The 25,415-nt window shown below is 38.3% G+C and overlaps 1 protein-coding gene across 2 annotated transcripts in view; it reads right to left on the bottom strand.

The window, feature by feature from the left end:
* LOC120635860 (catenin alpha) overlaps nt 1-25,415 on the bottom strand; it is a 102,063-nt gene that overhangs the window by 9,818 nt on the left and 66,830 nt on the right. The window contains exons 15-21 of one of the 2 annotated variants that reach the window (XM_039907055.1): nt 8,979-9,130; nt 7,127-7,196; nt 4,545-4,612; nt 3,455-3,636; nt 2,740-2,845; nt 1,233-1,367; nt 91-207 (exon numbers count right to left, since the gene is read on the bottom strand). In XM_039907055.1, coding sequence (XP_039762989.1) covers nt 91-207; nt 1,233-1,367; nt 2,740-2,845; nt 3,455-3,636; nt 4,545-4,612; nt 7,127-7,196; nt 8,979-9,130 — 830 coding nt within the window. Of the gene's footprint in view, nt 1-90; nt 208-1,232; nt 1,368-2,739; nt 2,846-3,454; nt 3,637-4,544; nt 4,613-5,557; nt 5,631-7,126; nt 7,197-8,978; nt 9,131-25,415 lie in introns of both variants that reach the window. The other variant, XM_039907054.1, reaches the window with a different exon arrangement.

The following is a 25,415-nucleotide window of genomic DNA, read 5'->3' as shown; positions in this document are numbered from 1 at the left end:
TCTCTACAAAAGTCCTATGAGCAGTTGACGTAAATGGGTTGATATGATGGCAAAATTCCAATGTTTCAATGTGAGTGTAAGGTATCTCACCGCGATGGTGCCCTGGCGGGTGTACTTGGTGGAGGCGACGTAGGAGGCCTTCACAGTCAGCACCACAGCGTTCATGAGGTTCTTGGCCGCTTGTATCAGAGACGTGGCGCTGTCCAACTGCAAGAGAAGTACATACGGCATTGTTTCATTGATTTTAAGTGAACCATTGTGATTTCAAATTCGATGACTGTTAAAAATTCATCTATTTCAAGTAGGCCTAATATAAGCACTTTTGAAACGTCAAGTATGTCTGTTTGTAGTGACTCTACCACCGGTTCGGAAGGCAGATTCTACAGAGAAGAATCCGGCAAGAAACTCAGCAGGTGCTCTTTTCCAACATCAACAAGTTACATTTTACATTTTAACAATTCATTTTTCTATCTTGTGAGAGATGAAAGCGGAGCCGGGTGCTTCCAAGCAACCTTTTCATTTGTGTGTCCGCCCAAACCGTGTCTTTCTGTCACGATAAACAAACAAACTCATAAATGTTGACGACGAGAGTATGAGATAGCTGTGCTTGATGAAAAATTACTTAATACCGCAACGACTGTAAAATGCAATGTACCATACTTGCTGCATAATGTATTATTGTAGCATATGGATAGTATATAGTGTCGCATATATCAAGATGGATAGTATATAGTATCGCAGTATGATACCACACTTTAGTTTTTACGCAAAAAAATATTGTGCTACTTTTCAAAACTATTGTGAAAAACAGCAGATTAATTTTCATGGACAATCACTTCCTTAGATATACAATATATTGCATAAACAGTATTTATCATAGACAATCATTTCTATAGAAAGTAATTTCCACAAACCGTGATTTCCATAGACAATTATTTTCATAAACAAGAATTGCCATATACCATAATTTCCATAGAAGATAACTTCAGAGACAATATATTTGCATGGACATTAATTTCCATAGATAATAAGTTCAAATACAATAATTTTGCATGGACATTAATTTCCATAGATAATAAGTTCGAAGACAATAAATTTGCATGGACAAGAATTTGAAAAGATAATGAGTAATAGTAATAGTTTCTACAGACAGTAATTGCGTAAGACAATGACTTCAGGGACAATAACAGTTAAGCATAGACAATAGTCCCCGCTGTCGGGGAGCAACTCACCCCGCTGACGATGAGCTCGCCGGAGATGTTCTGCACGTCGGCCTTGACCTTGCTGGTGATCTGGATCTGGTGGCAGTACAGCGCGATGCGCTGCAGGTAGGCCAGCAGGTCCTGCTTGGTGGACGACTCCGGGCACTGCGGGACAGCCTCTGTTGTACACGCGCCGAAACACAACAACCCTCGTCCACGAAAAAACAAATCATTCGCGGTCCCTTTCTGTAACACTGCTGCAGCATGACACCTATACCGCGTCCATTGTTGTCGTACAACGCAAATTCAAAATTTCTTTATTCATGTAGGCCTATGACAGGCACTTCTGAAGCGTTCATACATACATGTTCACATAATTGTAAGGGGACGGTGATAACTTCGTTCGCCAACTTAAACCGAAAGCTACGAGGGTTCCAAACGCGCCCTGCTCTAAGTCTTAAGAGCCCACAACAAACTTAGCCGGGTATTTTTTTTTTGTTATCACCATCTCACAGTAAATTTATTTAGCTATGAACCTAGAGCAATTCGCACCCAAGCTTTTTGACAGCAATGCTCAATGGGATTTAACCCATTACGGGCGGACAACATTGTTCCGTGAATTGTTGAGATACTCTGAGAATATTCAATGACCTTTACTTCAATATTCGCAGAGTACAACTATAGTATATACACTATATTGACATCATGTCTTTAATGTCATCTTTCATTAGCGTTAAAATAAAGATGGACAGTGAAATGAAAGAAATAAAGATGCTTCGCGAGAAACGCGAGTAATTAACCAAAGCTGGCTCAAAAAGATGACGGCGTAGACAAAGAAAGCGTTGGTTTGGCGAAAGGTTTATGGTATCAAGCAGACGGCAGACCATGGTCAAGGCAAGCTTGGGACACATGGAAACACCTGGAGGAGGCCTATGCGTCATTAGACGCACTGATTACAATACCGAGACGCTGATAACAATAAACTGATGTGCAAAATATTAGTGACAATAATTTAAATTTATACATTGTAACAGCAATTAAGACTTTATTTATTGAAGTAAAACTTCTTTAGGCGCGACTAACAGTTCAGTTTTGTTCTGTTTACAGACGATGGGCTTCATACCATCTGCTTATAGAACTTCAATAACTGAGCTCTATTGTAAATACACGATTAGTAAAGAAAACTTCTCGCCCGACGTTATAAGCGTTGTTGATGGATGACACGATTCAGACCGTACAAAACACCAAAGTGGGCAGATTCTGCCCGTGACATCCATATTGACATCTCGTAGCTACGCAGTCCCGTCGTGACCACGATCCATGCAACTGGCTTGAAATATCGACACATCCCAAAATATTATCGTGGTTTGAGTTTAGTAAAATAACTGGCCACCGACTAGGACTATTTGTTAAATACAATTTTTCAAAGGTACGAATTTCTGTTCCATCGGTCAACGGGAAGGGATAAAATTTCAATTACTACATTTATCCGTACAAGGGACATAAGGCATGCTAAATAAAACAGTTTAAAAGTGACCTGCTCGGCGATCTCCCGCGTGAGTTTGTCAAGCTTGGTGCCGGCCTCCGAGATCTTCTTGGCGGCGTTGATGACGTCCATCGTGGTCTTGAGCGGCCCGCGGCCCCTGCAACGTGGTTATTTTCATGTAATACAAACTCTGAGGTACCACGATATAAGCAAACCGAATCCTAAAAAACTTAAATTCTTAGGATCAAATGTTTATATGGGGTCAAATAAAAATTGCCAGACAAGTCTCAGCGTTGTAGTTCCTATCATTAAAACCAATAACAACAACTTAAACAACTTTTGTTCTACGACTTTTCGAAAATCAGTATTAATTTATTTCATGCAATAAAAAATATAAATCATGTTATTTCTGTATGAAATGAAAAACCAAATACGTGTGAGTCGATAACGTCGCGCAGTCGGGTCAGTGACCACACGATATAGTCGTGTTTCGCGCGCTGTTACCGATGTGTCACTACAGAGTAGTAACAAGTAGAGTATCTGTGTAAAATTTTGAATATTTAATATTACACAAGCTATCGAGTTAAAAAAAAAGTTGTAGAACAAAACATCTTAGTTAACAAATACGAGAACAACAAACAAGAGCTTTGTGGTAAACCTAAACGTAAGCTACGTTTAGCTGTAACCATTATAGCAGGCTAACTACTGACTAACGCAAGTTTACCTGTCATTGCAGATTGTTTACCTGTCACTGCCCAATGCTTACCTGGTAAAGTCCGTCATCTCCAGCATGATCATGCACATGTGCTTGGCCAGCATGATGATGTCGTTGCCCGCGTCGTCCCACTTGGCCACCTCGTTGTCGAAGGTCATCTTCTCGCGCCGGAACAGCTCCACTTGCTGCAGGATCTTGCGCTTGTCTTCCTCCGTCATTTTGCGCATGGCTTCCTGTTCGGGGGATGTTTCGGAGTGCATTATGTGTATTGCTACAAAACTTGGAGTTCGAAGATTGGCATTGCATCTCCATTGTGCTTTAAAGAGCAGGTTAAGCCACACGTGATGATAGTCTCTGAATTCCTCTGTCTTATAAAAGTGGAGGCATGTGGCCAGTAAAATATATTTAAAGAATGTGAACGTTGGAATGGATTGAGCTTGGACCCGTGGCTTTGACGGATGTGTTTAGTCTATAGTACCTATATAGAAGTATAAAGGAAACAGCGTGAGAAAACCTGCACGAGAACTCTCAGGTTCTCGATAACGTTCTGGAAGGGTGTGAAGTCTACCAATCCGCACTCGGCCAATGTGATGGTCTACGGTTTTAGTTCGTATTCTGAACGAACCTGCCCTCGAGTGGGCCGGTAATGAGATGATTTTAGATGGAGCATTGGTTAATATTTGGCCTGTCAAGAGGTTTGTTAATCGCAGCAGCACTTTAACAGTTAGGCGATTTAGACAAATTTAATTCCGCTATCAATTTTCATGAATCTAACAATTACTTAAGAAAATTTGCGTATGTTCCAGATCTTCATTAACAGTCTAACTATCACAAATTAGTATTTTCTCTTCTGTACTCATTAAGATTGCTTTAAGGAAATCTCCGAACAATTTGAACCTTTTTAAGGCATGTTTTTGACATGCGATGTGTCTGATTTTTTAGGACAGATTAGAGACTTATGTTTTTAACATATACAAAAATACTCTAAATTTTTATTTTAACTGTTAAATTAAAGTGTAAAATATATTTCTGCGAGTTAGAGGAGAGTAGCAGTACGGTAGCAGGATAGACGCCTCATATGTGCCTGTGATGACTTCATGACTAAATAATTTTAGATTTAGAATTTTGAATTTCCACTCACCCTGGCGTTCGTGATGCCGCTGATGTCCGGGTACTCATCCACGCCGTGCTCTCCAGTATGAGCACTCGCTGCCAACAGATTCTACATGAGTCTTTACAAAAGCGATAATGGACTGATTGAAGTCTCCATTCTATTTCTCTTATGAAGCTCTGTACCTGTAACTACCGGGTCGACATTTCCGATCCCGGGATTTCGGGATTATCTATAATTAATCTTGGAATCCCGGGATCGTCCCGGAATTGTATTCGTAATTGAAAGTGGTAACAAAAAACAGTAAAACATATAAAAAACTTTTAGTTTTTTGAGGACATGTGAATAGGCATCTACACTTTCCATCAGGTGAGATTGTGATCAAACGCTAGTCTACGCACATCTTATTGACTATTGAAAATCCCGGTATTCATTAAAATTGATCCCGAAAATTACGGGACTAAAATACAACCGGGATCCCGGAACTCGAAATCGAATGCCATACCTATAACCCTTATATCAGAGTGCCAAGTGTGTCTTTTTTCCGGAAGGGGGATAACAAGCCACGGCCGAAGCCTCCCACCAGACCAAACCAGAGAAAATTCGAAATATATAATATATAATATATCCCCCCATAAGATTGCCCCTGCCGGAAATCAAACCCGGGATCACAGAGTTAAAACATCGGCCGTTCTCGAAGGTCGTCAAATAACAGTTAAGGGGTGTAGCAGTTTTTTGTGCTGCTAAACGATTTAGCGTTCCGATACGAAGTCGCTTGGAAACCGATTAGGGGTACATGTTAAATATAAATGCTAAACAGGTAAGCCCGCTACCATCTTAGACTGCATCTTCACATACCACCAGGTGAGATTGTAGTCGAGGGCTTAATTGTAGTGTAACGAACAAAAAGGTACATTAAACCTACACTCCCCCAATCGGTTTGAACGGCACATCCTTGTCAGTAGGGTGGTGGTATTATCACCCTACCGCGGCCGCAGCCTCCCACCAGGTGGACATGATGGTGGTAGCAAGGCGGTACTCACATCGGCTCCTGGTCTCCATGGTCATGTCTTCCACGGGCTCGAACTCCGTGTCCGTGTCGAGGTCGTCGCTGGTCTACACACATGCACGGTCACACACACATCTACACACATGGCTACATGCAATGGACGCTATACAGGGTGGTCCGTTAATTTCACGTTTATGTTTGTGTCCGCAATACTCCAAAAGCACTAAATGTACTGATTAAAATTTTATACCAAACGTTACATTTTTATATAAGAGTGTTTATAGCGTGTTTTGAATTTGATCCCTCATCAAATGTCAGTAAGTCAGGTTTTAGTTTTTGATTGCATTTTATCTACGAACCAACCTGTATAGCCCATTATGACACCAAATTAGACAACACAAATAACATAGAAAACCAAATAAACACAATATCAAGGTAAATAGAAACACTTCTAGTCGGTATTAATCAAGTTAAACCTTTAAAAATAATCCTAATACCAACTGACTGTAACGACAAAATTCAAATTCGTGCACACTGTGCTGCGCGTTACGTTTATGAAACAACGAATTTGCGACTCTAAATCAAGTCGTAGGTCATCAACAGTAGGTCCGTTTTCCTTTGGCGTTACAGTAGTAGGTATTAACACCCTCGCGAATCTAATTCTAAAGTTACCTATTATATTTGTATTTGGTTTTTTATATCAAAGAACACAACATATAATGATACAAATTAAATAAAGGTAAACTATTAATGATGAGTCCCACCGGTAACATGCGATGTTCACCATAATTAATGACTAGACCGACACAGACATGCCGACGAGCAAAACAAAATGGCGAAGTTAGGACACAAAGGACAATGGTTTGCTAAGTACGTGCTTGTAAGGGCGTAATAACGTAGCGGGGCGGAAATCCTTTGATCTTAGATTGAGGGTTACGGAGAATTGACTCCCAGAAAATTTTCAGCACTTTTTTTTAAGTCAACTACATGTTATCACTTGATTGCATTGTCACCTGGTGAGTGGTGATGCATCCTACGGTGGTAACAGACCTGTTAGGCGTATGGCAATTTATGTTAAGCCCATACACGCCCAAAAACCTAAGTTGTAAACTCTTCTTTAACATTTACTAAACAATTATTCATTAAATCGTAAAGTCAACATGTCCTGAGGATGCTCCGGTGTCGGAGCCAAACGTCCGTAGCGAGTACATTGCCAAAGATCTGTTTGGTGTATAAAGATAGAGTAAAGGGTATTGATTATAAATTTCACGGTACAGATTTTCCTGTTTTTCGCGGAGCATAGCAAATTAAGCTTAATTTTGACAGTATCGCACCGTAACGCTGAATCTTTTGGAGCCACGTCATTGACCGCCGAGAGAAAATTCAGAAATTATAAATTCCCAAAAATTCCCCCACCGGTAATTGAACTTCCACACTTCTCTAATATGTACGTCAGTGTTGAAAATTTCCGGGAGCCCCTCATATCTACGATCTCCAGCCCTACAACATCAACGCCCTTCATGACTACCGCATTCGCCTAAGGAGCCCGAAAGCCTACGCAAACGGACGGACAGTCATGCCATGGACACCGCACTCGGCTCACATTTGCTCCTGGTCTCCAGAGTGTAGTGTTCGTCCAGCTCCACATCCTCGGGGTCCAATTCCTCTTCGTCCTACGCACAGTTATTGCTGTTCAACTTGTATCATTTTGGAAATGAGCAGACTACATAAATGTAAGTAACTATATAGTAAATGATCCTTGAATGGTTTAGATCTTTAACGTTACTTCATCAGAGTGGACTAAAAGAATGGTTTGAGAAGGGTTGGTAAATGATGCTCAGTTTTAGGACTACCTCACTCCGTAGTTTCTTCCGAGTGGACTAATGCAGTGGTTCTATGAAAATCCTCTAGCTAACTTTACATAAACAGGAAACAGATACACACCGGTGATTTTGTTACACTTTTCCCCTACCCTAACTTGGATTGAGGACCTTTGTAAAGAATCAGTATGATCTCATGATTTGAAATGTGCATTGTGTATTCAGTAATGATTTAATCTTCGTAAGAGATTGAGCGGGTTCTGCATCCTATTGCGGCTTCAGGAATGCCTTGGAAATTTTTTTTAATCCAATACTTCCTTGAAATCTGCTTGGACAGAGGCGATCACGCCTACGTTGACTCGAGCTAAAGAATTGGCGGAACACGTGCTAAGAACGCAAAGGTATTCCTCAAAAAATACTTGTCGGAACTAGCAGACAGTGCGAAGAAAATAAGGTGAAGGCAAAGACCACTGTATCACAAACGAAATACGCATCACATGCGACGCAAGTATAATATACGTTGGTAGGTTCTCATGTTATGATTCTTTAAATCTAAAGATTCAAATAATAAAATATGGACTGGGGAAATTTCTTCGGTTATTGTCACTAACTTTTATAAATCCCCACTCAACTTGCATTATAACTGCGTGGAGGGTGGTTAGCTTGTTTTGCCTCCTCAAATGTAAAGTTGATTTCGCGTATCCAAACATAGGAAAATTGACCTAATTCTTCTCGTTTTAGAGTCCCAAATTATGTACTACATTATTACTGAAAAAATCTATCTTCTATCTTCAAAATCTATCTAGCTGGACAATAATAAATAAATTTGAGTTCAAAATTAAAAAATAAGATCGTATAAATTATGAATGGCTGGAATTCATAATTTATACTAATCGTAGGTCAGTTTAGACTCTGTAATACGAATGTAATGAAAGTTGCTTTAACGCTCCTAGTCGTCCACACTTACAGCACAAGGCAAAACCATTATTACAGTATTTTCGACTCTAAACTGAGTGATATTAGTTTCATTTTGCTTTGATGACACAGTGTTCTGATACTTGTTGATAACTGTATTATTGCGAGCATGCAAATACAAAGCGTTACAGTTTTAGTTCAAGATTTGCTTTGTCACAATTGATGAGTTGTGTTCGAGTATCGAAATGGTTCAACATCAGTGAAAAATAGATCGTATGGATATTGTTTTAAAGCTGAAATTTTCCTGCAGTCAGCTTGGATTTTTTGCAGAACATTTTTAAAACAACAATCAGTACGGAACAAGTACGGAATTTTAGATTCTAAAACAAGTGGCACTAGGTCAATTTTGCTGTAAAGTTACAGTGTTTTGATACTCGGTAACGACTGTACAAATGCGAGCGAGCAAATATTGTAAGAAGCCTACTGATCGCTCTCTCTCGTGAGGGATGGTTTCAGAAGTGGGATATCATTACGTCTAAGATAGTTGCCGCTCCCAACTCCTTATGGGTACCTCATTATGGCTATAATATAAAATAAATTAATGTGGAAAGTGGAGTGATTTCTGGTATCTAGGATTTCGTGGGAGAGGATATTATCAGAAGTGGAATATCGATACGGAATGGTGAAGAGTGTTCGGTAAGGCCACGGCTGAGCACGCACCCTGTTCATGAGCACGGCGCGTCGGATCTCGCGCACGGCGTCGTACACAAGGCGCGACGCGTCGATGAAGTCATTCTCGTCCAGGCCCGCGCCCGCCCCGCCGCCCAGCGCCGACACGGCGGCGTCCACGCGCACCGCGAACTTCGACATCACTGCAACAACAACACAACACTTGGAAAACTGAAAATTACAATGCCATATCAAATAGTAGATAGTTCAACTAGAGCATATAACAAGTCCTTTTTTCATCCCGCATGGATGTTTTTATGTCGACCTCAAGTAAAGTAGTCAGATCTGAACGATTTTGACGGCCTATTGGCGGAATTGACAGTGAACCTGTTATATGAGTCCACGGCTGTGTGTTTGATATTGCCGAGGATCAGTTTGGTGTGGAGTATAAGGATTGAAGTAATTATAAATTACACTATACAGATTCTCCTGCTGTTCGCGGGTCATTGCCGAGGATCTGTTTTAGGTTAGTATATGCTGAGTGAGTTTTTTTTAATTTATTAAAACCACATTATTACCATTTTCTTTACGTTCATCTTACTATCCCTACTTCCCTACTAATATAATAAATGTGAATGTAAAAAAATTACGTAAGATTTTTTTTTTTTTTTTTATTTTTTGTTCAAAATAAAAGTAACAAATATTTTTCCAACATAATTATCCATCCCCTTAGAAACTATGCGTTTATGGTGTAAAAAAAGGTTTGTGAAAAAATCTCATATATATGCTATATAGCAGTATGCTGCCTCCCAAAATTACGCGGGCGTAGCCGCAGGGCACACCTAGTATTATTATAAATGCGAAAGTTCGTATGGATGGATGGAAGTTTGTTACTCTTTCACGTAAAAACTACTGAACCAATTTGACTGAATTATGAAATGAAGATAGATTATGCCCTGGATTAACACGTAGGCCGCTTTTTATTTCGGAAAAAATCACGTACGAAGCCGCGGGCAACAGCTCGTTCAATTTTTTTTTTGGTTTTCCCAAATCAACACTATTTCTACATGATTGTGTTATAGAAAACCTCGTAATGCTGAAGGTTCAAAGTGGGATGACTTTGACCAACTTTGGTGTTATTTAAATGTCGTTTGTTTCATCGAAATTAATATTCATCAGCGGCGTTAAAAGCAAATTAACCTTAGGAATGGGAAATGAGCCAATAACGGAATTCGGAGTATTAACTGCTGGGCTCGAGGTCGCGCGCGGAAATATCACGGCCGAGGATGGTTCAATAACTAATAAGATAAATAGCATTTTTGAAGCCAAACTTCTTTAGGCGCGACTAGGGAGTAGCTACGAAGTAACGCTTACTTACGTCAGACGTCTGTCTAGTTTCCGCTATTTAAAAATAAGAATTTTAAATATTATAAAATAAATAAAGAAATAAATATTATATAATATTTGTAAATTTATGTATTGTTTATTGTAATTGCGATTTCCCATCTCTCAAATATTATTGTGTACTATCGTTAAGGTTACCTGACAGAGATCACTTTTAGTGAAAAGGTCGCCTTTTGCTTTTAATTTTATTTTTGAATTTTTAAGTTTTTTTTTAATTTCTCCTTTACTACGCAATAAAGATGTTTTAATAAATAAAAAAAAAATTGGATTGGTCGTAAGTAGTATTATGTCATATGTCGCTTGTTGACTTATACCAGGTTCCCAAAGCTATAACTAGATTTAAAAACAAAATATTAAAAGCATGTCCTCAAATTTGAGCCAATACCAAAATGTTTAGTCAAGTTGATTACTCTTCTTAATCTATATATATAAAAATGTTATGTTTGTTTGTGCACGCTTCAAAAACTCAAAAAGTTCTGCACTGTACCGATCGAGCATAATCCGCACCAAGGATTGTTTTTATCTATTTTTTGCATCAGTCACATATCCGCGACCGCGAAACTACAGTTTTTTTTAACGATCGATGTACCAGTGGCCGCGCCATCAGCCGAAAGCGAAAAAGCACTCGCTGACATTTGTAATGTATTCTTTGTTTTGTTTCTTATTTCCCAACTATTTCATAAAAATGTGCCACAGCGAAGCGTGGCAAGGTACAACTAGTGTTATATAATTTTTAAAATCAACGTAAATATTCATTTAAATCATAATAACATTGATGCAGAAGATACTCTTTCAATTTAATTTTAAACATATTAAAATTATTTGTCTTAATGAGATCCAACAGTTTATTTACAAAAAATTGGAGATCCTTAAATAAAAGTTGCAATAATTTAAACCAAAGTAGCAAAATTATTCCTATGCAATTAACTACTCGACATAACTATAATGTGTTTTTAAATGGGCCTTATTGAAACAATAAAATAATAATAGGCTAATGAACACATAACATCCTCTTTTAGTAGCGCAGTCGGTTATTATTTTATAACAAATTACCGAATGAAATCTTTGAGATTTCTCTCAATAAGTTCAAAGTTTATATAAAACGTAAGCTTACAGAAAAATCCTATTATAATAGTAAGGATTATTTAAACGATAAAAAAGCTTGGGTGTGAATTGCTCTAGCTTCATATAAATTTACTGGACATCTTCCAGTAAATTGATGTAAGTGATTATTATTAAGTGATGACAAAAAAATAATTTTACCCGGCTAAGTTTGTTGTGGGCTCTTCTTAGACCAGAGCGCGTTTGGAACCCTCGTAGCTTTAGATTTAAGTTGGCGAACGAAGTTATCACCATCCCGTTACAATTATGTAAACAAATATGTATGAACGCTTCATAAGTGCCTGTGATAGGCCTACATGAATAAAGAAATATTGAATTTGAATTAACTTTAAGTGCCGTTAGGTTAAACTTGAGAACTCAGTAGGTGCGAGCTTCTGAGGCTTATCTGGCTTAAGATAATCGCCGACGAGTCGACTTGACTCGACGCCGGCACTCGTGACGTCATCGGTGTTCAGAGGACAGTGGGAACGAGATAAAGAAGCATCCTCGAGATGGACGCAAAGATTGTACTATCTAAATCTGTAAGAAATTACGCAAGAGTTGGAAACACACGGAGTGGCGTTCGGGGCGGGAGCGTAGCGAAGTCGCTTTATCCAATTTTCTAGTTTTAACTACCTAATTGGTCTAGTCATAGCTTGTCCAAGTACCTATCACGAAGGTCTGGATACGAATCCCGGAAAAATTTCCTCTCGGAGTTCGGACATTTGTGATTACTTCGGAGAGCACGTTAAGCGGCCTGTGTCGGTTATTACCACTAACAAGTGATAGTAATCTCAAAGCCCAATTACCCGTATTGGAATGGCATGGTGGGAGAAGAGGCTTGTGCCCTACGGTGGGACGTTAATAGGCTACAGCGTATTGCACTCAAAAATATCACTTTGTTTGTTACCATAATCGTCATCATCAGATTAACTGACGTCACACAGGTCACGTCACACTCACATCCTCATGAATATAGAACTGTATCTATTAATTTAACGACAATAGTTATCCATTATTGAACGGGAGAGCCTCAACGATTCCTTAGCATTGCGGATAGGTAAAGACAATATTTTGATGTCAAAAGTCACACATACATCCAATAGCATACTTGAATCAATGCAAAAGCATTCGATTGATTTGCACCACATTTCAACACTCAATAAAATATATCAAGAAAAATTTATAAAATATTCAGATAGGATATTTTTAAAGGCCTGTAAGACAATTAATAAAAATAAATATAATTGATTTAAATAAACTGCATTTAAATATAAGCATATAGATACTAATTTTATTCAAGTGTTTATAACTGCATGGTAGTCTAATTTGAAAGATTTGCCAACCAGATCAGCTCGGAGACTGGCTTCCCTCGAGGTGTTCACCTATCGTCACTGGGTCAGCCTAAATCCATTCTCAGTGTGTGTGTGTCATAGTATATGATATTATTATTATTATTTTTTATTATTTAACTCTTTATTTGTACACCACTATGAAATTAGGAAAATAAAAAAAAAACAATATAAATACTGACAAATATAAAGACAGAAGTAGAATACAAAAGGCGGCCTTATCGCTTAGTAGCGATCTCTGCCAACCTTTGGATTAGAACAAGATGAGCGAGAGCGGACAGGTGGTGTAAAATTATTATAAATCTACATTCAAATAGCTAAATACAAATACATAAACAAAATTGCACAAATGAGAAAAAAAAAATATAAAATAATAAACTAATTTATACTCTATCATACAAATATACTTAAGAACATATAGATAATGAAAATAAACATAAACAATGTACAAAGAGTCGTCATTATTGTGCAAGATAATATAATTTCACCGCGTTTTTAAATGTTTCAAGCGATTTGCCTCACGAATTCAAAAGCTTGCACTGTAAACGATGATATGCATAATAAATAAATAAATAATAAATAATAAATAATAAATAAATATACGACAATACACACACCGCCATCTAGCCCCAAAGTAAGCGTAGCTTGTGTTATGGGTACTAAGACGACTGATGAATATTTTTATGAATAATATACATAAAAACTTAGAATATACATATAAATACCCAGACACTGCCAAACATTCATGCTCATCACACAAACATTTTCCAGTTGTGGGAATCGAACCCACGGCCCTGGGCTCAGAAAGCAGGGTTGCTGCAAACTGCGCCAATCGGCCGTCATATAGGTCAAATTTCACTTTTACCAGAGACATTATTTAAGTCCCTGGTCTACAACCGATCATCTGGACGACGAAAGCGCGAAGTTTAAATGCGTTAAATCATCCCGTAACACACACAAATCGAGACAGAATCAAGATAAATGAACTATCTTGATTATTTTTAAGTGTTGACCCAAAACATAACACCTACATTCACCACTGTAGTTTAGTGTCTGGAATAACTAAGTTAGTTTCAAGATATGCATTTAGTTATTAGTAAAACAAACTTAGTTTAGTCTCTAGAACACAGAAGTGGTATTAAACGAATCGGGAGCAAAGGATCAAATATGTGGGTAATATTCTGCGTAGTTCTGTGCGCCGGTGTATCCCAGGGCAGGGAACGTCTGGACCCCCTGGTCCAGACCAATCAAGGTCTCATCAGAGGTCAAAGATCTGAGGATGGTAGTTATTACAAGTTCCTCGGAATACCATACGGGAAGATTGATGACGGTAACCCATTCGGAGTAAGTATTTTTTTTTAAATATTTTCCTAATGCAGTCAAGGATATTAAATCTAACACCTAATGGGTTTTTGTGAGCGGTGATAGCCTGGACCACCTGGACCTGGTGGGTAGGACGTCAACTTCACAATCGGTGGGCCGAGTTCGTATCCCAGCACACACCTCCAAGTTTTCAAAGTTATGTGCGCTTTAAGCAATTTAAATATCACTTGCTTCAACGTTGAAGGAAAACATCATGAGGAAACCTGCATGCCTGAGATTTCTCCGTGATATGCTCAAAGGTTAGTGAAGTCTGCCAATCTGCACTCGACCAGCGTGGTGGACTACGGTCTTAGGCCCTTCTCATTGTAGGACGAGACTCGTGCCGTGTAGGGGACTGTAATGGGTTGATATGATGATGAATCGGTTTCTATGCTACATCGTAAGTACTGGACTCCTTGTCCACGGCTTAACCAGACCAGAGAAAATTAATAAAATATAAATTCCCCAAGTGCCCTCGCCAGAGTTCGAACCCTTGTGTACACATATAAACCACTTGTTTTAGGGACGGCAAGATATCCTTACATGTACTAATTAATATTATAAATACGTAATTGTCTTTGTTTGTTTATCGTTTACGCTCTAACTAAGCAATCACTCAACTTATTTTTTGACAAAGTCTTAGTTAAAAGGACGAAGAGTAACATTGACAATGTTTTATCCCAGAAAAACAAATAGTTAATAAGAATTCGTAAAAAAACGGTAACACGGATTAGGAACAGATGGTGTCAAATAAAACAAAAAAGAAAAAAAAATAAGCTATAGTAAGCTCCTAGATTAAAGACTGCGGTATGCGCTCTAATTAATCATATAAAAAATAAACTTTCAGCTCGCCACCCCTCATCCTATATTCGATGAAATCTATGAAGCGGACGACGACTCCTCCGTCTGCCCTCAAATGGAAGGATCCACTGATGACGTAATCGGTACATTAGACTGTCTGCGTTTACACATATACGTTCCCGCGAAGGCTACGTCACGAAATAGATTACCCGTACTAGTGTACATTCACGGAGGTTCATACAACGTTGGCTCTGCCGCACGCAACGGTCCAAAACATTTGATCCAACACGATGTTATTGTAGTCCTGTTGAACTACAGACTCGGTCCGTATGGTTTTCTATGTTTGGGAACGCCGGGAGTGCCCGGTAACCAAGGTATAAAGGACCAACTATTAGCCTTGAGATGGATTAAGGATAATATAGCTTCCTTTGGTGGTGATAGTGGCAAAGTTACACTTATGGGTCAGAGTGCTGGCGCTCGGTCCGTGGAACTACATCTTTTGTCCAAACAAGAGAAGCTATTCAGCAAGGCGATACTACAAAGTGGTACAACATTGAGGCCCGGGAATGTTATGGCTACGGATGGGACACCTGCATTAAAAATTGCTGATAAATTAGGTTTCACAACAGAAAACGTTGACGAAGCATTAAATTTTCTTGTACAAGCTGATCCTAACTTAATTATAGGAGCATACTCTCAACTATCACTTAATTTAAAAGTATGTGTTGAAAAAGAGATTGATAATATAGAAAGTATTATAACAGAACATCCGATACATCTTAATATACCTAAAATTAAAGCAATGCCCATTTTAGTTGGTTACACCAGTAGGGAAGCTTTGAGTACTGATAATAGTAAACCTAAAGATTACTTCAAAAGTGCAAGCTATTTCAGAGATAACCTAGAACTAGTTTTTAACCTTGATGAAGATTTTGAAGATTTCATAGATATTGTTAGAAGTTTTTATATTGGTGACGAGGAGTTGACTGAAGATATTAGGCCAGATATTATAAATTTCGAATCAGATTTCGACTTCGTCTATCCTATACAAAGGATTATTAAAAAGTATCTAGATAGTAGTCCTGGAAACGTTTTCCAATATTTATTTTCGTATGAAGGAGGGATGAATTATGTAAAGAACAAACACAATATAAGTCTAGAGGGTGTGGCACATGCGGATGAGCTAGGCTATTTATTTCAAATCCCAGACGAGATAAGCATACCTTCGGATGAAGACAAGCTCATGATTGACAGGCTCACCACTCTATGGACGAACTTCGTTAAATATGGGTGAGATAGAATTTCACACTAAAACAACTAGCAAACTTAAGCTTTAGAGATTAGTTTTCTGCAGAACATTAACTATATCATCGTAATATAGTCCTTAATCCATCGTAATCCTTGAAATGAAATAGAACATCTGCTGAGTTTTGTGGCGTCTTTATTGTAAAATCTGTATTCCAATCTAAAGATAAAGATCAACAAACAGAAAGGCTTTAGGCTCAACAAACGAGTCAATAATTTAAGCTACTCGATTCTTTATAAGTAAGTTATATGTAACTCAATCACGCATACATTTTGGGAAACAAATAGGTTTTGTCGACTATGTTGCCGACGGAAGGTAGTAATAGTATGTATTTTTTCATCTTCTTGCAGAGATCCAACCCCAGAGACTACAGAGCTGTTACCTACAAAATGGCTGCCGATAACCAACGGCTCAGCCAACTATCTAAACATAGACTCTGATTTGGTGATGAAGAAGAAGCCGTTCAAGGACAGATTAGCTTTCTGGGAGCTGTTTTTTAAGGCCAACCAAGAGAAGCAAAAGTGGTTAAACATGAGTTGAATTTCCGCGACATGAATGTTAAATTAAAAATAATTTATGCTTTTATTAAATATTTTATTATTTTTAAGTGACCGTTGTAAATAAAACCTTGCTGAGCTGAGATCATACAATGTATTGTATGCCCTGTTTCATTCTAATCCTTATCTTATTCAGTGTTATATTAAACATCAGCATCATGTTCATCTTCAGCTTTTTAAAATCCCACTACTCTAATCTTTAAAATTGTAGAACAATCTGTTACCTAATGTGTTCCTTCAAAACTATGATTTGGGATTCAAGCCGCGGGTAAAGACAAAAAATCGCACCGAAATAATGAATTTCTAAGCTCGAAACTAATCAGGGACTGTGAAGACTATATGACGGCTCCAGATCGCTTGCATGATCTAAAGCTTATCTGGCTTAAGCTATCTTCAAACAATCGATGTGGATGAGTCAGCTTGTTATCCGTATTCGAGGTACGGTGGAAATTTGATAAAGCTGTATTCTCAATTTGAAGATACTTAAGTAGATACTTTTAATCTGTTATCCAAGCGATAAAAACATACGGAGAGGCATTCGGGACGGGACCGCAACGTTGAGTTATTTCCTGAGTGTGTTTCTAAAGCTACACTTAAATGTTTTTAATTTATATGAATAAACTCTCCTAAAACTCTCTAGTTTGTTTTCATGATGAACTACGGATTCTCGGTCGAATTCTGATTAATAAAATTCTCAGTTCAAGCTCGGAGTTAGGAAATTGGTGGTTCACGTCCGTGCCTCGGAGTGCACGTGAAGCTCTCGGGTCGAGTTATTGTCACTAAAATATGACGATAATCGTCTTAAACCCTTACTCCTGTGTGAAAGGAGGCGTGTGCCAAGACGTTTGAACATTAAAAGGCTGATGATAATTAATGGTTGAAATACAGCTGAAAATGCTAAAATAAAAGCGCCGAGTTAAATTTAGAAAATTAATCCCGTAAGTTGCATAAGTATCGAGAAACGTTAAAGATAGATACGCTATCTTGATTCCTTTAAGTGTTGATCCGAAATGTTATAACACATAAATGTCATCATTGTACCTTCTATCTTACCGATCATATCAGATCGTATTTGCATGTTTTTCTCTGTGGTGTGTACGTTAAAAATGTGTTCATTCAGTCATTGGGCACAATAAATTAATATTCATCTGTAGTTATGTTTCGGGATAACATGTTTAGTTTAAACTCATAAATATATAGTTTGCGGAACTATAGTTAAATTTGAAGAACGTCAAATTTTTGTAACACTTAAAAGGTGGTTTTGATCGAAGTATTTTAGGTAAACGCAATATGTGGGTAATCTTTTGCCTAGTACTATGTGCTGCTGTATCTCACGGTCGGGAGCATTTGGGCCCCCTGATTCAGACACATGAAGGACTCATCAGAGGTCAAAGAGCCAAGGATGGTGATTATTATATGTTCCTTGGAATACCGTATGGAAAAGTTGATGAGAGCAACCCGTTCGGAGTAAGTTTTCTTGGTTTTTTTGAGCAAGCGAATTTGTGTTTTCTAAATTTTCTCTGGTCTGAAAAGCTTCGGCTTCGACTATACTCGACGAAAACGTGCCACTAAGGAAATTAAAATTTAAAATTTCTTTATTCAGGTAGGCCTATAAGAGGGTCTTATGAAGCGTTCATACATATACTCGTATGTTAACATAATTGTAAGGGGATGGTGATAACTTTGTTCGTCAACTTAAATTTAAAGCTACGAGGGTTCCAAACGCGCCCTGGTCTAAGCTCTTCTTAGCCCACAACAAACTTAGCCGGATAATTTTTTTTTTAATACAAAGCGATTAAACATTCCGAGACAGTGTGGCATAGAAATTGATTAGGGGTATTTTTTTTATTCCACTACAAGTTAGCCCTTGACTGCAATCTCATCTTGTGGTAAGTGATGATGCAGTCTAAGATGGTAGCGGGTTAACCTGTTAGGGAGAACGGTAGTCATACCCCTAATCGGTTTTTACGCGACATCACCGGAACACTACATCGCTTAGCGGGACGTCTTTGCCGACCAGACCAGACCAGAGAAAATTCAGAAATTATGAATTCCCATATTGCGAAATCGAACCCTACCTCGGGTTCGATTCCTTTCTGGACCTTATATTTAAATTCACAGCGCTCACCATTGCGCCAGGGCGGTCGTCAAAAATATGGGTATGGTTTAATATAACTGCAAGTTACAGTTCCATACCTACATTGCCATCTCAGACTACATAATCGCTTAACACCAGGTTAGTTCTTAACTCCAATCCCACCAGCTACTACTGGTGGTGAAAAAAGAATTAGGAAATTCTACGCGACTTGATTGCAGTTCAAGACTAGCTTGTAGCAAAGCGAAAAAACTAAATGCAACGAAAAAAAAACACCTTACAACCTACCAAATACTAATTTATTTATTTTAAACGTTATGCTAGTCTCTCTGCTTTTAGATATTCTAAATTAGACCGTAATTTGACGGATTTCAATGTATATAGCTTGATATACTTACTAATATTATAAACCTAAGCTCGCCGCTGGTAATGTTTGGCTCATTTATGGCTAAGCCTCTTAACTTTTCAAAGTTATACGCGTTTCAAATTTAAGCAAAAATCGAGAGGAAATTTTCATGCTTCACAGTTCTCCATAACGTTCTCAAAAAGGCATGTGATGTCTACAAATCCGTACTTAGCCAGCTCGCAGCGTGGTGAACTACCACCATATTCCGTCTCATTCTGAGAAAAGGGAACCATTGAGAATCCCAAAACAGAAATCGTCTATTTGTAATAAGTATAAGGATCAATCTTTTTCATATTGCTTCGTCCTGACTCATGACTATGTTAAGGCATAGATGCAAGTATATAAATAAAGATGCATGCCCTGAAAACATATTCTACACAACGAGCAGTTTTAATTAAAATTACTTTCAGGTAGCCTCTCCATACCCAAAATTCGACCAAATCTATGAAGCGGACGATGATTCTTTCATCTGTCCTCAAGTGGAAGGTAATGACGTAATTGGGACACTTGACTGTCTGCGTCTGAACATTTACGTCCCATCTAATGCAACGTCGAAAAACAGACTGGCAGTATTAGTGTACATTCACGGAGGCTCGTACAACGTCGGATACGGGTCAAGATACTACTACGGTCCAAAGTATTTGATCAGACACAATGTGATTGTAGTTCAAATGAATTATAGACTCGGTCCGTATGGTTTCCTATGTCTGGGAACGCCGGAGGTACCTGGTAACCAAGGTATAAAAGACCAGCTACTAGCCTTGAGATGGATTAAGGAAAATATAGCTTCCTTTGGTGGTGATAGTAATAGAATAACACTTATGGGTGAGAGCGCTGGCGCGGGATCAATAGAATTGCACCTTTTCTCTGAGCAAGAAAAGCTGTTCACCAAGGCTATAATACAAAGTGGCACTACGTTGAAACCCAGTGGTGTTTTAGGTACCGATGTGACACCTGCATTAAAAATTGCTGATAAATTAGGATTTCCAACAGAGAACGTTGCTGAAGCGCTAAATTTTCTTGTAAAAGCTGATCCAAACATAATTTTAGGAGCATATTCTGAGCTGTCACTAAATTTGAGACCTTGTGTTGAAAAACGAATTGATGATATAGAAAATATTATAATAGAGCATCCCATTAATCTTAATTTACCAAAAATTAGAGCAATGCCTATTTTGGTTGGATATAACAGCAGAGAAGCATTGATGACCGATAAAAATAAACCTAAAAATTATTTTCAAAGTCCAAACTACTTCAGAGACACTTTGTCACAAACTTTTGATTTTGACGAAGATTTAGAGGATTTAGACATTGTGAGGAGGTTTTATGTTGGAGACGAGGTGTTAGATGAGGAAGTGAGATCGAATATTATAGATTTTGAATCAGATTTTTACTACAACTTTCCTATACAATGGGTTATAAAGAAGTATCTATACAGTAACCCTGGTTATGTTTTCCAATATTTATTTTCGTACGAGGGCGGGATGAATTTCATGAAGAACACACTGAATATAAGTCTAGAGGGAGTGGCACACGGGGATGAGCTTGGTTATCTATTTCAAATGTCAGACGAGATAAGGACACCTTCGGACGAAGACCAGCTGATGATTGACAGGGTCACAACTCTATGGACGAACTTCGCTAAATATGGGTGAGATTATTTTTGAATATGATTCCTACGGTATTTGTGGACCTACCAATGCATGATTTTAAAGAATGTGTTAAAACACATTTATTACAGCGAGGTTGTATGTAGACCTAATCACAGGCAATTATAAAGCGTTCATAAATTTAACATGCTAACACTAATGTTGTCTCCACTCTCTTATTGTGATAATTATAGTTTTTAATTTATTTCCAGAGATCCAACACCAGAGACAACAGCTCTGCTATCTACAAAATGGCTGCCATTAGCCAACAACACAGTCAACTATTTGAGCATAGACTCTGATTTATCGATGAAGAAGAAGCCGTTCAAGCAGAGACTGGCATTCTGGGAACTGTTCTTCAAGGCCAACAAGGAGAGGCTAAAGTGGCTCAAGAAATATTTCATAGAAACACAAAAATAAATAAATAAAATAAATAAATATACTACGAAAATACACACGTCGCTAGCCCCAAAGTAAGCGTAGCTTGTGTGGTGGGTACTAAGATAACTGATGAATATTTTTATAAATATAATACACATAAATACGTATAATTTATAGATAAACACCCAGACACTGAAAAACATTCATGTTCATCACACAAACCTCTCCAGTTGTGGGAATCGAACCCACGGCCTTGTACGCAGAAAGCAGGGTCGCTGCCCACTGCGCCAACTGGCTGTCAAAAAATAATTTGACTTAACAAATTTTTTTTTGTGTTTCTATAAATCAATACATAGAAGTGCGATAGTTTGGGTCTTCACGCATCAACGGGGTACGGAGCCCGGTTAGAGGCAAGACTATTATTTGAACCTTTTTTCATTTATCTGCTCGGTATTCAAGGTTCTAGTTATAAAATCATGAATAAACTATTTCTAGTGTGTTGTGTTTTTTTTTTAAATTTAAACCTGATTTTTGCCTGAGGTAAACGGATCGTGCGCGAGTACCCTAAGATTCAATTAGGCGGCCTTATCGCTACATAGCGATCTCTTCCAGGCGACCGATGGCGTAAAACATTGCTGAAGACGGGAGGTAGGTGGTGCATATTAATATATATATATTAATATATATATATATATATATATATTAATATATATATATATATATATATATATTAATATGCACCACCTACCTATAAATATATATAAATATATATAATAAATAAATATATACAATAAAACCATATATCTATATATATAAAACCTAATGTTATGTTGTTTTGTGTAAGCTTACGCTAAGTTTACGCTTAAAAAACTCAAAAAGTTCTGCACCGATCGAGCTGAAATTTTAGCATGATATATAATCTGCACCAAGGATTGTTTTTATCTATTTTTTGCATCAGTCACATATCCGCGACCGCGAAGCTCCCGTTTTTTTAACGATCGATGTACCAGTGGCCGCGCCATCTGCTGAAAGCGAGAAAAACACTCGCTGACATATATAATGTATTCTTTGTTTTGTTTCTCATTTCTCAACAATTCCATAAAAATGTGCCACAGCGAAGCGTGGCGGGGTACAAATAGTATATAATAAACTTCTTCACAATATTATATATACATACTAATAATTTGTATATACCTATACAATGAATATTGAGATCAGATATGTGGAACGTGTCACAAAAGATTCCTTTCCTATCGATCATGTTGTTATCATTGACTTGAGATACACATCTGAAAGCGTATATCTGTTAAAGCACTAGAAGTTATCGCATAAGGTCGCTACACTTGACGCCGACAAGATGTTGGCGATACCGATATTGTTTGGAGTTCTGGGCTACGTCGGAGCCAGGGTGAGGGTGGACCCCTTGGTGCAAACCAGCCTGGGCCTGATCCGCGGCGTGGAGGCGACGGATGGGGATTATTCTATGTTCATGGGAATTCCCTATGGAAAAGTTAACGAGGAGAATCCTTTTGGAGTAAGTATTTACAATAAAGTCAAAGTCAGGTCAAACTCAAAAAATAATTTATTTAAAGTAGGCCCAGTTTATAAGCACTTCTCAAACGTCAAGTATGTCTGTTTGTAGTGAATCTACCAACGGTTCGGTGGGCAGCATCCACCGAGAAGAGCCGCTAAGAAACTTAGCAGTTGCTCTTTTTTAAAAATCATTTTACGGTTTACATTCTTTTAAATTCAATTTCTTGTGATAGATGAGAGCGGAGCCTGCTTCCAAGCAGCCTTGTCGTTAAGAAATTCATCTATCCTGTTTTAACACATTGTTTAAACGTATGCATTGGTAGGTCCAAAATTACTGTGGGAATCATATTATAAAAGCATATACTCAATCCCACAAATGACTTTTGCACCTTTCGCAAACGATGTGCAAATGCCACTACTTATGTCCGTTTCGAGTAAGGTTGTTTGTATCCACTTTTCGTGACATATTTTTTATTCAAATATTCACATAGATGGCACTTTTGATGTCATCAACATACAAAATGTGTACATAGGGAGTAGTGATGGCGATTACTACATTCGTAAACTTAAAACTAAAGCTACGAGGGTTCCAAACGCGATGTGCTCTAAGAAGAAGCCCACAGCAAACATAGCCGGCTGTTATTTTTAATATCACCATCTCATTGAATTTGATTGTCGCACTGTGTGTTTGTTTGTAGTATCGTAGCTCTCGAACGGATAAACCGAATTTATATTTGAAGATGTTTTATTGAAAGGTGAATCGGTCTGTGAGTTTTCTTAGCTACGTTTGATGAAGATCGGTTCAAAAAATCACCTCTCTCACAACTTCCTCATAGTGGGCAGAGACCCTGCTTTCTGAGTCAGAGGCAGTGGGTTCGATTCCCGGAACTGGAAAATGTTTGTGTGATGAAAATAAATGTTATTCAGTGTTTGGGTGTTTAAAACTATCAGATACATCAGTTATCGTAGCACCCACAACACAAGCTACGCTTACTTTGGGACTAGATGGCGATGGTGAATATTGTCGTAGTATATTATAAATATATTAATTTTATTAAAAACTGCTGAATAAATTAATATGATTCAATGTATAACGGATGCCCGCAACTTCGTCTGCGTAGAGTTTTTGATGTCCCGTGAAATAAATAAACCGCCGTTTTTGTAGATAACGATACGGAACCCTCCCTGTGCGAGTCCGACTAACTCTTTTTTGGTTTTATCGTAGTTAATATTTTTATTGATTGGCAATCAAATCTCATCACGTATCAAATCTGACCATCCGTTGTAACCTTATCACCAAAGTATATTAATTAATCAGCGTATCAGCGAAAACAATGACTTTCGTATTACTTGTTCGATAATAAAACTAATTTAAATCCAAATACTTTAAGATTGAAACACAATTATCTCGAGACGTTGCAAAAATCATATTTTTTTGTATTTTTTATTACTTTAAAACGGACCCTTCACTGCAGTCTGCTGTATTAAAGCAATAGCCTCGCCGGGCTCGGCTTAGTGTGCGTCGCGACGCCCTGGGGCTCCGCGGTAATGTCCCAGGGACGTCGTGTGGCGATCCATTTTGTATGAACCTCTATGAATGCTCGTAGCTAAAACTATAAGTTGCCGAACTTAGTTATCGCCATCAACTCACTTCTATGTCATATTTTACATGTAATGTGTGCATCAAAATTGCCATCTATGTGCCAATTTGAATAAAGAAATATTTGACTTTGACTTTGACTTTGAAATGACGAAGTCATGCCCGGAGCGAGAACACCGAATTGGTTTCCTTTTTGAAGGAAGCGGGTTAAAAATGATACGTTTTGCAGGCTGCAGAGCCCTACCCAAAGTTCGAGGAAGTGTTCAGCGCCGTCGACGACTCAGCGCTGTGCCCTCAGAGGGAGGAGTTCAACAACAGCCTCGCGGGGAGCCTGGACTGCCTGCACCTCAACATCTACGTGCCCAACAAGGCCAGCTCCAGGAGCCGACTGCCGGTTCTGGTGTGGATCCACGGGGGAGGCTTCAGCAATGGCTTCGCTGGGAGATACGTGTTCGGCCCCAAGTTCCTCGTCAGACACGATGTTATTTTGGTCACCTTGAACTACAGGTGCGTTACGCTGCTCCTCATCATCAGCCACAGGACTTGAATCCAGTTAATGTTTCAAGTTATGCAGGGATTTTCACTCGCTACGGTTTTGTTCCGCTTGTTACCAGCTTCATCATATCAACCCATTTCCAGCGAGTCTTTTCTATAAATGAAGGGGGTTAAGACCGTCCACCACGCTGCAAAGTGCGGATAGGCGGACTTCACACAGCTTTAGAGAACAGTATGTAGAACTCTCAGGCATGAATGAATGAATACACTTTTATTGTACACCACATAAACATATAGTAAAATTATAAATAAAAATTTAACAAAAGTATACAATTTGGCGGCCTTACCGCTACATAGCGATCTCTTCCAGGCAACCAAAGGCGTTAAACACAGCTCAAGAAGAGAGGTAGGTGATGCATTTAGATAAACATGCATATATACCGATA

This window comes from Pararge aegeria, chromosome 27, assembly GCF_905163445.1.
Source record: "Pararge aegeria chromosome 27, ilParAegt1.1, whole genome shotgun sequence".
NCBI lineage: Eukaryota > Metazoa > Arthropoda > Insecta > Lepidoptera > Nymphalidae > Pararge > Pararge aegeria.
Note: the sequence above shows the minus strand (reverse complement) of the source record. Positions and strands in the feature narration are given on the sequence as shown.